General features: G+C 32.6%; 1 protein-coding gene across 2 annotated transcripts; it reads left to right on the top strand.

Annotated features, from left to right (window-relative positions):
- Positions 1 to 334: 334 nt before the first annotated feature.
- On the top strand, positions 335 to 12060 carry LOC143078911 (uncharacterized). 2 transcript variants are annotated; one of them, XM_076253966.1, is made up of 8 exons: positions 335 to 504; positions 692 to 805; positions 2448 to 2619; positions 6074 to 6230; positions 7611 to 7678; positions 9868 to 9940; positions 10880 to 11035; positions 11858 to 12060. In XM_076253966.1, exons 1-8 carry the CDS (start codon positions 437 to 439, stop codon positions 11941 to 11943), a joined length of 894 nt encoding a protein of 297 aa, XP_076110081.1. In that variant the 5' UTR covers positions 335 to 436; the 3' UTR covers positions 11944 to 12060. The 2 variants fall into 2 exon arrangements, with proteins under 2 accessions (XP_076110081.1, XP_076110082.1); XM_076253967.1 differs by lacking the exons at positions 335 to 504; positions 692 to 805 and adding an exon at positions 1629 to 1839.
- The last annotated feature ends 1582 nt before the right edge of the window (positions 12061 to 13642 follow it).

Here is a 13642-nt window from a genome sequence, read left to right as displayed (position 1 = left end):
AAAATATACTACAATGTGAATATAATCCACTGAAATGGTATATAATAATACCATTCTTTGGCAATTGATAACGAAAAATTCGATATGAAAGAACTGTCTTTTGAAGCATTGAAATTTTCTCAAGAAAATATCGACATATGGATGACGGACGTCAAAACGAAATAAATTTCCAATGTTATAATTAAACAATAATCCTTGGAATCCTAAATATAGACAACATACTTTAAAAGAATTGATAAACTATTCTTATTATCACGCTTTGGGTATTATGCGATGCGCAAAAACGTCTTCAGTATTATGGCTTAAGCATTGTGACGTAACAGATCGTTTGTCATTGGTTACAGAAATGATTGACAGTAATAGAAGGACGTTTGATACTGTTTTGTAATATGTGGAGTATCGTACTATAACATGTAGAAAATGTGAACCAGATAAGATGCTAGAACGCGACCATCAAGTGAAATTAAAGCGGCCAAATGTATACCCTTATGCAAGACATAAATGGTAGGATTTTTCTTATTTACATAAGAACCCAAAAGACATAAAAAAAACAACGAAAAAACAACGAAAAAACGAAAAAAGTTGTAACAGTTTAATAAAGAATCGGAAAATAAAGTTTACTGAAATTAGTCGTGATATTTTGTTTGCGCGTATGCTCTATAAGTTTTTATCAAATTTTCTTATTAAACAGGGTAAACGATTTAATTGCGAAAGTACAAGCTAAAAAGAAAGAAGCAGTATGCAAGGAAGGACAAAAAGACAGAAAGAACAGACTGCCTTTCATCACTGGAGAACACACAGCCAAGTAAGCATATTTTTAATATTCTTAAATGCAAACTTTTTTTTCCAAACGCTTCTAAACAACTAATTATTGCTGATCCTGCAGGATAGTCTATATTAATTATTTTATTATTTCAGTATTGTGGGGGGGGGGGGTAATCGGGGTTCAGCTACAATCAGTAGTAAAAGAAATGAAATAATGCGTTAAGTTTTTTGGTTTTTATCATTTTTTGTCTTGATTGTGTTGTGGCTGTTAAATTGTTGTTGTGTTTTTTTTAATTGTTTGTATTAATTATTATTGAAATATTTTTTTTTTTAATAGCTACTTCAAAACAACCTGGCCCAGATAACAGTTCATATAATATTGTAAAGTCTTTGATGAAATAAGCAAGATTCGTTTTTACATTATATAACATAGTTCAACAATTACTAAAAAGTCTATTTCCAATAAGCTTTTCACCTAAACTATACCGAGATAACAGCAACGTGAAATCGGTTTGTAATTCTTTCCCTAATACAATGCAATTTACCTACACATGAAAATCAATAATATCTGACAATAGAGTTATGTTCGGGTCATAATTTTACAGAAGTCTTTAAATTGACAGTTTCTTTAAATTAAACTTCCTTTCTTCATTTAGTGAATATCAAAAATAAAGTGGCAAAAGGTGACCTTTGTCAAAGGCGAGCATTGAAATTTGAGTTGCAACAATATTTATACAATCCCCATTGTGGTTTTACTTACAAAACTACACAATATGTATTATTTCGACAGCATTTTATTACAAGCAGCGGTTCAATAAGTTAAATCAATAAATTAGTTGATAAAATTATATTTTAATTCCACACGTAACAACCAGACTCGCTCCATATCAATAAATGATATCACGTATCAAGGAACGCAGTGAAAATATTGTGATCATTCAGGACGATAAGTCGGAACTTAAAAATGTTGGGAAATAAATATTAAAGAATGGCGTGTGTTCACCCTCCCACGAGGAGGAATAAGATCCATGCCATTCCAGTTTTTAGAAGGAGTCATACCATTGGACAAGACTGGTAAGGAACATATATGAAAAAATACTCAATTATAATTTTGTACAGTTGACATTTGTGCAGATTCTTTTACTTAGTAACTGGGGTTTTTCATTATCTTCATTCTTGTTTGTTTTGTTTGTCTAAAATGTATTCTCTTTCCTTTTAAAACTATCTTTTTTAGTATTACTTTTTTGTGTGCTGTTGTTTTATTTTCGTTTCGAATTGAACTTTCAAAACATAAAAGAAATGCATTATTAAACACAATCTGATACCCGTTTCTGGCTAACCGGGTGAGCAATTACCAATATTTGGCATCCGTGTTCACATTTTATAAAAATCCATCTTTTTGTCTGAAACCACTGAATGAATTTGAACCTAATTTGTTTGAGTGTTCATAGTTATGTTAGTTGATATGTTAAATTGACATGTTAATTGTTTTCATAAAATAATTTTAAAAATAAAAGCATTGAAGCAGAAAGAATATGAAATTTTATATATTTTCTGATTTCGATACACATTTTTTTTACATGATAAGACCGTAACCGAAGTTTTATTATAAAAAGAACATTGAAAGGTTCTAAATTGACTAATTATATATATCTTTATATATGTATATTGTATGGTTTCAGGAACAGATATCCAAGTTCGAAGTGGCAAACAGAAAACCAGGTTCGATACAAAGTACTGGACTTCTCCCGTACCCCTCGAGACAGTCCGCCGTTCCTTGTAACCACTTTAGATGACAGATATCATAATCCACATTCCAAACAGATATTTCACATCAAAAGAATTAACAATAAGGTGAGAGATCCTTCAGTGTTCAAGTTGACAACATTATTTACTTGGTACCGTTTCAAAAAAACGAATCAAAGACATTTGCGCATATGCATACGTCAATAAACGAACGTACAGTTTAGACTTGCATGTATGATTTGATAAAAAAAAAAAAGTTTTAATTTGCCCGGCTTATTGTAAAACACGTTGGAATATACAAGAGATTCTCCCTAAAAGACCAGTGACAAATAGTTCAGCCTTCTTACAGAAATATTATAATGCTATATAAAGTCAATTAGACCGAAACATTATCATCAATAGGAGAAAGAAGTAAAATCACAAAAATACTGAACTCCGAGGAAAATTCAATCGGAAAGTCCCTACTCACATGGTAAAATCAAATGACAAAACACTTCAAACGAATGGACGACAATTGTCATATTCCTGGATTAGTACAGGCATCAATAGGAGAACGCGTTTTATTTTACTTCTCACTATGAAATTGTCAGCAGGGGCATAAAGAAAACAAACAATAACAATAATTGATTTACTGAAAGCACTATAGTTTGTTCTTTCTCTTGACGGTCATTTTTTATTGGCGGAAAACACGGAGAGAACCACCGATCTTTGGAAGGAAAACTGACAATCTTAGTCAATTAGAATTAAACATCGAAATTAATTAAAGTTGCTTAGTGATACTGAATTTTGCGGAAAATAGTTCGACGTTCAACCAAACAATGTGTTATAAACTTTATTTCAATTCAGTATCATTATATTATATACCATTGATGGTTAAATGGTTTTGATAAATTTTTCACCTAAAAGTTTGTCAGAAACATATGTCTACTGACAATAAGTAAGAATATTATACCATTCGAAACTTTATGAATACCTCGTCAATTCTAAATTGTTCCACTAGCAAACATTATGGCGGCACCAATACAAAAACTTTACAAATAAGATAATGATTTAGACAGACATTTTGCATTTCCTTTTTTTCTTATACGTTGTATATATACTTAAGTACAGTATAATGAAAGTAAAATTGCTAGTGCATTGTTGCTGTTTTGAAAGGAGACTCACTTTAATAACACATTAATAACTTTTAATATAAGTTTGTCAAGATTATGATTTCTGAAATGCCTTATTAAAGTGGATATCACCCTTTGAAGAAGTTTAATCCAGAAAATAATGTTTGTTTTACTCAATACGTGGCCTTTTAATGGAATTGTACAATTGAATTTTGAACAATCTCTCAAAGATCAATCAGTCCAACTTAGATAAACACAAAATCAGAGTACCAATGTAGTTTAGTGTGGTTATCATATGTTATATAAACACAAAAATCACAGTACAAATAAAGTTTATTGTCCTTATCAAATGTTAGAAAATCAAATTTAACAAAGTAAATAGTACAAAATGCTCATACAATCTATTAAGATTTTTATATTTAACAAGTGCTATGTTTCCTTCTATAACAATTTATATCACCACATATATATTGTCATCTTCATTGGACAAGGGTAACGATCTGGTCCTCTCCACCCTTGTCAGATCAAGCCAACATTTGTGATTACAGTAAAGAAGAGGGGACTGGATCGCAACTCTTGGCTAGCGAATATGATGCATTGTTCGATACCCTTACTGGTGGAAGTTTTATTGCAGAGGGTAGGCCTATATAATCCATACAGCAGTCGATGAACTTGACGTTCAAAAACCTATCAATCACATATCTGGAGTTATGAAGATATGTAAAACACGACCACTTGGCTCTATCACAGAAAATCGTTTGTCTGAACTTCATCTTGGATCATAACACATTACAAATTGATGGTCTTCTTTCAGGTCCAACACGTTCTTTGAAGTTGGCATTATAGTTATACTTCTTCGTGAAGCACATGTCAATTGCTATTCTGAAAAAAGAATACGTCCGTGTTGACATTTCTTAATGTAGACTTTTGCAAGTCTATGTTAAAATTCTGTCTTAGTGTGTCTGTCTAGTACACATAAAATCAGAAGATGTGGTGTGATTACCAATGAGACAACTCTCCATCGTAGACCATATGACGTATAGACGCTAAAATTGGTTGAAAAAAATAGCTGCTGGGTCCATCCATTCCTCATCAGAATGTACCTTTATGCTCTATATGTACATGTATTAAAATAATGTGTAAATATTCAGATCTCTATACGTGACTGAGTACTGCATCGCCGTGGACTCACTTTTAAAGTATATTGTCAAATGCAAAATCATAGGAATGATGTAATTTTTGCTATCATTGATGATGGTAATTTTGTGCATGGACGTTTTTCCATATATATGTCCGAATTTTTTGTTATGATTTTATTATTGCAGAAACTGAGAGGGGATATGTTTCGCAAAATAAAAACTCTCATAACAGACATTATTTTGATAGCATTATGTGTATGCAGATCAATATCGCATTTGTGTCCATTCTCTGGTAATCCCAATTATTATTCCAGGCAAAGTTTTTGAATATACTGTTATATTCGTCTCTACTTCAATATTATTTGACACGTACTGGTTTGTCACATTCATTGTCGGATCTTTATACACAATATAGAAATATAGATATGCTAGTTTCTTACTTTTATCATGCATTAATTTCTGAAGGACATTCCTTTACAACACATAATACTAATTGACAGACCGGAGATTGATTATGAATTACGTCAGAAGAAATTTGATATGAAAATTAAATTAGTAAAGAGCGAGTAATTCTTTACATTAAGTTTTGACTATTGAAAAGTTCTGATTGAACACCTTCAGATAAAAGTGGTAGTTTATCGTATATCAGTCCAATTCTGTCGGGGGACCGTGAAATACAGGGGAACTTGGGCAGCTATCTGAGTTAAATGATAAACTGCATTTTATCATGTAGGTTTCATTTTTTCGGATGAATTGTTAGGTTTGGGGTCTTAATTTAGAAGAAAGTGGTACTATGTAACATTTAAATTAAGATAGAATTCAAGACCATTGTAGCATATGACCTCTAATGTGACCCAATTCCAAATGCAGGCAATGAGGTTAAATATATTAAAGTGCGACGGGACTAGCTCTGATTACTATACATATCATAATGAAGTGACTTAATATAAAAATTGTTATTTATATGTGAAATTGATTATTGTATGTGAATTAGCAAAATAGACGATTCCTACTTTAAGTAAGTTTTTTCTTTTTTTCTTTCTCGATATTAAATTGAGTGAATTAAAAACTTAACGAGTGTTATATATATTAATGTACTGATTATGCCTACAATGGGTCCTCTATTGGAAATGAAATTTATCTTATCTTATCTTATATAAGGCTATTACCAGGAACTTTTTGGTGTATCTGTTGATCTCAGCACCTTCGGTCTTGTGTGGAAATTACCATATAGTCCATGTTAAACTATGGAATGAACCACGTTGTTGCTTAAACTTGTACCTAATTAACAATTATGTTTGATGTTTTCAGCCTGTGTGCAGTGTTAATACATGGAGTAACTATCCAAATGAAATGGAAAAGAAGACACAAAATAAAACTATTTATAATTCATCTTTTGAACAACGAACTCCAGATGTCAGAGTCTTGATCAAAAATCAAGATAAGCATGTTTTAGCACAAGGAATCGGTAAGGTATTTTGAATTGAAGTTAATCCACAAACTACAAGGTTAAATTCTCCGAAATGTCATTTTCCTGCTAAAGAAAAAACAAACTTACTCTATGAGCGATTTCAAATTGATTGGCTATGCTCTTCCTCGACTACAGAATTCATTGGATTAATTTTACGTTTTCTGTTGATTGCTTAAGAAACAGAGTCAGTTGAATATTCTCAAAAGATTTTGGATTGGCATTGATTTAGCTAGATCAGACTGTTGCCCTCTAAGCTTGTCGGCATTGATTTAGCTAGATCAGACTGTTGCCCTCTAAGCTTGTCGGCATTGATTTAGCTAGATCAGACTGTTGCCCTCTAAGCTTGTCGGCATTGATTTAGCTAGATCAGACTGTTGCCCTCTAAGCTTGTCGGCAATATTTGTATTGGCTTTAGTTGGGTAGCTGTTCTTGAAATTGAGAATGAAAATGGGGAATTTGTCAAAGAGACTACCAGCAACCCGACAAAGAGCAGATAGCAGCAAATAGATACATGTTTATCATTACTTAGGTTTATAAGAAGTCCAGGTAGATCATACCTATATGTGTCACAGCATATTATCTTCTTCTGTAGTACCTTGTTAGGACGTTACAATATATCTATTCAAACTATAGTATAGGAGAAAGTTGAGTCACGTATACATGTCAGTAAAGTCGCTGGTTTTTATTATTTTATTAATTTTATGACATAATTTTACAAATTATCAGTTTATTGGAAAGTGATATCTGCCATATTTTAATATTATTGCAGGCGTTAAGTGATTTTAGGTGTTAATATATTTTTTCTATTGATTGAAATAACAAAGTCTTGTGTCTTTTTGTATCAATATCTTAAATTAATTTTTCGTGTCATGCAAACACTAGAATTATGTCGCTATGTTCATATCAATTTGAGCAAATATTTTATCGCTGTACACATTGCATTCAATGGTTACATTGTTTAAATTGCGTTCAAAGTAATTGATTTTGTTAAATTAATTTATTTTGTAAAACACTTCAACGAAAGTTTTCGTCTGTGCTTTTGTCCTTTTCAAGCTAAACCTACTAAACAAATTGATTTTCAGGAATTCCTTTTAATAGATAAAGGATTTTTTTTTTTTGGGAAACTTTTAGAATTCTTGAATATACTGATGAAATGTTCATTCCTCCTCCTCTTCTTTGTTAAACTGTAGTTTTTGCTCGTTCACCTTTCAAGTTAAATGTCGCTTTCTATTTTAGTTCCCTTTGATCAACCTGAAGACAAGTACGATGTGAAGGAAAAAATGTTAATTCTTCTCTATCTTTCTCTCTCTCGCTCGGTTATTTGTGATAGTGTGGTGTAGTATTCGCTCACTCTCTAAATGTCGCTTTCTATTTTAGTTCCCTTTGATCAACCCGAAGACAAGTACGACGTGAAAGAAGAAATGTTTCTACCCATCTGTGATACCGTATGTATTCCAACAAATGAATTGTTTCGAAATCTGAAAACGGGCCTTACACAGACAAATTTAATTCACATCACTTTCACGTGAATTTCAATTCATGTGAATCTCATGCACGTGAAATTCACATGAATGTCACCTAAAACGAGCGTATACGTGAATCTCGCGTGAAATCAGTTAATGTGGGTTTACATTAATCTTATGTGAAACTCATGTGAATTTCACGTGAAATTCACATGATTTTTGTTCACACGAACTTCACATAAAGTTTTAAGATGGAGAAATTCAAACAACAGCTGAATTTTCAAATTTAATTAAAATCATGAAAAATATAATTTTTTATTAAAAGTTCACGTGAAATTCATGTGAAATATTTCAAGTGAGAATCACGTGAATCTCAATTCACGTGATTTTTTTTACATGAGTTTCATGTATAAGCTCGTTTGAGATGAATGTCATGTGAAATTTTTCAGATAATTTCAAGTGAATTTCATGTAAATTTGACTTGAGCATATTTTGCCTATGTAGTGGTCTATGTAGTTCAGCAGTTGTATCCACTTAGGTTGTAATTGCGTTCGAACCCCACTTTCGACTCTAATCTTAATTGACATGTCAGTTCCTGACAAAGGTCGCTGGTTCTCTCCGAACACTCCCGACTTTTCCCGCCAATAAAAACTGACCGTCGCGGGAAAGTGTTGTAAGACCCCAATCAATCGGATGAACTAATTTTTTTGTCGGAACCGCATTTTTATCATTATTGTAAATTTTATGTTTTTAATCATTTTTTTTATTTTTTATTTGTTTTTATTTGTTATTCACGAGTAATTTTCAATAAAAACTGTGAGTGGCGATCTTCCTTCTTACGAGAGAACCGATAAAAGTATGTTTGAGAGAATTGTAAAGTTTGCACAACGAATAAAAGCAGCGATATCTTGTTAGTTGCATTCTCAGAGATACGTCAACGCTATATAGACCATTGCAGGCTATTTTACATCATAAAATTGGAAAGTCACTATAAGAAAACTTAAATCATCTGGTGTGGCAATTCAGGGCCGTAACTACATTGAGGCAAATGAGGCAAATGCCTCATGTAAAAAAATAAAAAAAAATAAAATAAATGAAACAAAAGGTTGTTTTCATATCAAATTGTTTTCACGGAAAGTGTCTTGCAAGAAGCAAGTTCTCTTCACTCTCTGGTGTATCCCCTGGATGTTTTTCGTTATCCATGTTTCTATTTTCCTTTTAGTTTTCAGAGTTGATGGTCTATTGTTCGTACTTCTGTGTTCCCAGTTTGTCTTTTGTTCATTTATTGTCCTACTTTATGACTATAGTCTGAGCGTTGATTTTCATATGTAAACGTGGTTTTGCAATGTTGCATGTCCACCGATGTCCAGAATTGTGCGAGAAATATATTTTAAGAACATGCGATGCTACTAAGTGGACACAAAAAAAATTATCCTTTCTGCATGGATAATTGAAATTGATATCAAAGAATACAAAACAGTTTGTTTTATTGTAAATAAAACTAGATAGCTGACATGGTTTGAATTAAAGTAAGGTCACATATTCCCGGTATCAAATAATTTGAAGAAAAAAACAAGGTATTGCCAAATATGACCTTTTACATTGAAAGGTTAAACTTGCATTAAGTCGTGTTGAGACCTTTTAACAGACAATAAAGAAGTATGGGGAAATGATCGCACACAAAGTCAATGCATAGAAAATATACAAATGATCAATGGTCAAAGTTTGTGTTCCTGCTCTTCATCTTGATAGTTGCCGGATGGCCGGTCTTCAACAATACTTTTAAAAAATCATTAATACCGTATAAGATCGTAAAACAAAGTGAAGATGGTCCCTAGTGTGGACTTTAGCAGTACTAGTACGGTATACTACTGCCATGTCACTATATTTAAATCTAGTCATAAAAGTCTAATCACAATACAAGACAAGAACAGACAGACAGATACGGTATTAATAATAATGAGAATTACGGTTTTTGCTTTATCTTACAGACGCCTCGGCGAATATATTTTGCCTCCCTATTAAAAGAGGCTAGTTACGGCCCTGGGCATATTTTCTACTTTGCTGAACTCCAAAACAAATATTTTAGCAGTTGCATAAATGTCCACATGTTTTGATTGATGATGTTATAATTTCTTGTTATTGAACTTTATATTATATTATATTCGTAGACCAGAATACCATCAGCGCCGAATCCTCACAGGTATTTGCTAAGGAAGAAAAAGATACCAGCTCCACATCAGCGTAAGTAAAATAGTTATATATATGATAGCATGTGACCTGGAGAAGCTGCCTGTGTCAGTCATGTCTCCCTCTGTACCGATATCAAGGGATATTTTCCACTTGATGTACTCATAATCTCCTCTTTTTTCATCTCGGTTTTTGGTGGGGATTATGTTGCTCAGTGTTTAGTTTTCTGTGTATTGTTTTTTGTACTGTTGCTAGTCTTTTCCCCGTTTTTTGTTTTGCCATGTCAGTTTGTTACCACATGCGAGTTCGGATGTCTCTTTGGTATCTTGCACCTCTCTTTTATGACATCCACGAATTCTACTTGTCAATGAATTTATATTTTTACATATATTGAGGAATACGGTGGCCCTAGTGAAGTTGGAACTGTTAGGCTTTATTTTTAAAATATCTGCTCAGTGTTTATGAACTGTTATAAAATGTTTTGGCCATTGTGTTTTTTGTCTTCTTCAACTTTTGATTTTTGATTGCCTGAATAGTTTTTTTTTTTTAAAGTGAATTCTATTCACTTCAGGTTTTGGTGGTGTTCCTTTTGTCCATTCTTCTTTTTCAGTGTTGTTGTTTTTGGACTTCCATTTATTCCTTTGGGCATGATGTTATTCGTCCTGATTCGATATTTTTAGTTTGATTGCCCTGGTATCTTGTCTTTCTTTTCACAGAAACAAAGCAAAAGTAATACCGTGCGAGTTGAAGTGAAACCTCCTTGGTATATTTTCCCGTTTTTATATTAATAAATATCAATTCAATGATTAGATCTTCGGTCAGTCTTTAGTTTGAAGCAGGTCATCCGATTCCTATTACCAAAGTTAATACACGACACGTAAATGTATTCAATATTAAATTTTTAATGCAAAACAGAACTACTTACCCAGTATCGGTTTATTAATCTGTGTTTTGTATTTTACCACGTTTCTTTAATACTTCATAATTTTGTAGCCATGGGAATATTTTATCCAGAAAGTCCACAGCCAGATCTACCACCCGAAAGACCACAAACACAATGTGACAAAGTCAGCATCTCCACGCTATGTGGTCAAGAATTTACTAGAAGGAAATATATTCCACAGCCAAGGGGAAATTTTGTACCAGGTGGTAAGTGATAAAGCAATAGTACTTGAAGTGATAGGAACCATATTCACGAACAGTGAATCTACATAACAGGACAATAAGAATTATCAAAAATAGTGGCTTAAAACTTGTCATTTAAGCCACCAACAAACAACTCCTTAAACAAAGCGCTGGGACATAGCGTATTTATAAGTGTTCATATTGAAACAAATTTTAACAAATTGACTTATCAATTTCCAGACCCTTAGAAATATCTAAATGATAATCGTAAGTTAAAAAGAAACGTGCCATTCACACAAAATCAGTACCCTATGTTTATTAATCATAAAAAAAATCATAAGTCATTTAATACTCCAAGTTTCTTCCTACGAAATACAAATTGTTTATGGTATATCGTTGATAAACAGAACAATAACACCCCATCATATAAATTTTGAAAAGCTGATGCAACTAAAAAGGACCAAAAGTAAACACTTACACGGAATCAAAGCATTGCATGAGAAAGATGAATTTCTTAATTCGAATTTATTTTACTGAATACATGTTTTCTATAACCGCAATTTAAAGAAAAATAATATTTACCTCAAGGTTTCCTTTTATTATAGATTTATCACTGGTGCGAGTTTACGCACCAACCATTCATCGTTTGTGTGGATTGGTTATTTATTCAATAAAAATTATGGAATTAGAATTTCTTGAGAAAAAAAATAGTTTCGGTTCTAGTAATTTTGGTGTTTTTCATGTGTCGTTTTTAACCATCGAAGTTTACAGTTGCATGCTTGAATAAGTACAAATTGTTTAAAGATGGAATTTTTTCATAACCCTGAAAGTATTTTGTATTTTTAGCATTTGATGGTGGTGCACCCCAGATACAGACACAAAAGTTCAATGAAAGGTTTCTACCACTGGTGCGAGTTGGGCCTATTATTTGATGTCATTTGCACAGATTTTTATTAAACTTCTTTTATTTAGATAATTATAGGAACATATTTTTTATTTGTATATCATTGTTATATTTGTTAAATAAATTATCAACAACATATATAAAATTATTTTTTCTGTTTCAGGCCGTCCGGATTATGGGCAAGATGAAATCAGTATTAAATCTAAATTGTCCCGATATAATTGTCGCATTACAATACTTATGATTTTAATCTAAAAGACTATATGAGTGGTAATGACTATAGAATTTCATGTTTGGATGCTATTTATGTCTAGCGATATGAATTGATTTCTATAAATTAGTAAACTAAGGAAAAATCCATCCACAAAAATTTAACCGACTATAACAAAATGCTAAAAAATGGGAACAGGCTGCTTCAATATTTGTGAAAACCAAAAAAATAGAACATAAAACTTTTGTAAAAAACGCGATTTTTTTTTAATACATAAAATGGATGATAATGATGATATATGGCTATTGGGACATTACAGGCATATTCAGGTCAGGTCGGGAACATGCTGATTTATACGTGTGACCGGAGAGCATGAATTTTATTACAAAACTGCTGGTCTCCACCGGGACTCGAACCCGTGGCCTCTGTGTTACAAGGCAGCGCGTTAACCGACTGAGTTAAAGTAGTACTTCCTTGGCTCAACCGCTTAACGGCCCACATTTTCTAAGGGAAGCAATCCCGTCACACTTCCCCTACCTCAAGAGTCATCATACCATTATAACTCTCACACAAACATACCCTAGCTAGAATTACCCTCTAACCAATATGAGTTTTCAGTTGGGCGCCAAAAGCCGAAGAGCATGATTCATCTTACAAAATCATCTTTGTCTCTACCGGGACTCGAACCCGTGGCCTCTGTGTTACAAGGCAGCGGCGCGTTAACCGACTGAGATAAAGAAGTACTACCTTAGCTCAACCGCTTACGGCTGACTAAGTATCTACCACATTTTCTAAGGGAAGCAATCCCGTCACATACGAATACAAACCATATATCAATCATCTTGTTCGACACGCCGAGCCTCTTTAAAGTACTAGTTCACAATTTTTGGTGGAAGAAGACTTCAAGTCTTCTGAAGGCCAATGGTGCCGACTTAAAAATCATTAATTCTCCGTATGCCGCATTCATTTCTGTGTATTACAATTTCATAACAACTTTCGATTCCTGACACCGATTTTAACATATTTAAGCATCTGAATCATTTAGATTTCTATAAATTAGTAAACTAAGGAAAAATCCACCCACAAAAACTGACTGACTAACAAAATGCTAAAAAATGGTAACACTCCATCGAACAGGCTGCTTCAATATTTGTGAAAACCAAAAAAATGGAACATAAAACTTTTGTAAAAAACGATTTTTTTTTATACATATTTAAGCATCTGAATCATTTAGATTTCTATAAATTAGTAAACTAAGGAAAAATCCATCCACAAAAACTGACTGACTATAACAAAATGCTAAAAAATTAGGCCGTAAGTTTTATGTTCCATTTTGTTATAGTCAAAGACAATCACTATCGTAAATATGTACCCTTTTATATATGTAAATTATTAGATTTCATCTCATCTACATGAACGTATTTGTTTACTTGTAACCTGATGTCTTTACTGTAGATATTTGTAGTACGCATGCGTGAATTGGGGGTCCTACTAAAATGCGCCCGGGAGCGCCCGG

The sequence above is a fragment of the Mytilus galloprovincialis genome, chromosome 6 (assembly GCF_965363235.1).
Source record: "Mytilus galloprovincialis chromosome 6, xbMytGall1.hap1.1, whole genome shotgun sequence".
NCBI classification, from domain to species: domain Eukaryota; kingdom Metazoa; phylum Mollusca; class Bivalvia; order Mytilida; family Mytilidae; genus Mytilus; species Mytilus galloprovincialis.
Note: the sequence above shows the minus strand (reverse complement) of the source record. Positions and strands in the feature narration are given on the sequence as shown.

Coding starts and splice junctions, on each gene's coding strand:
- LOC143078911 (XM_076253966.1), top strand. CDS start 437: ATGCTAGAACGCGACCATCAAGTGAAATTAAAGCGGCCAAATGTATAC. Junction 505..691: donor CCTTATGCAAGACATAAATG/GTAGGATTTTTC, acceptor CTTATTAAACAG/GGTAAACGATTTAATTGCGA. Junction 7,679..9,867: donor TTCTACCCATCTGTGATACC/GTATGTATTCCA, acceptor TTATATTCGTAG/ACCAGAATACCATCAGCGCC.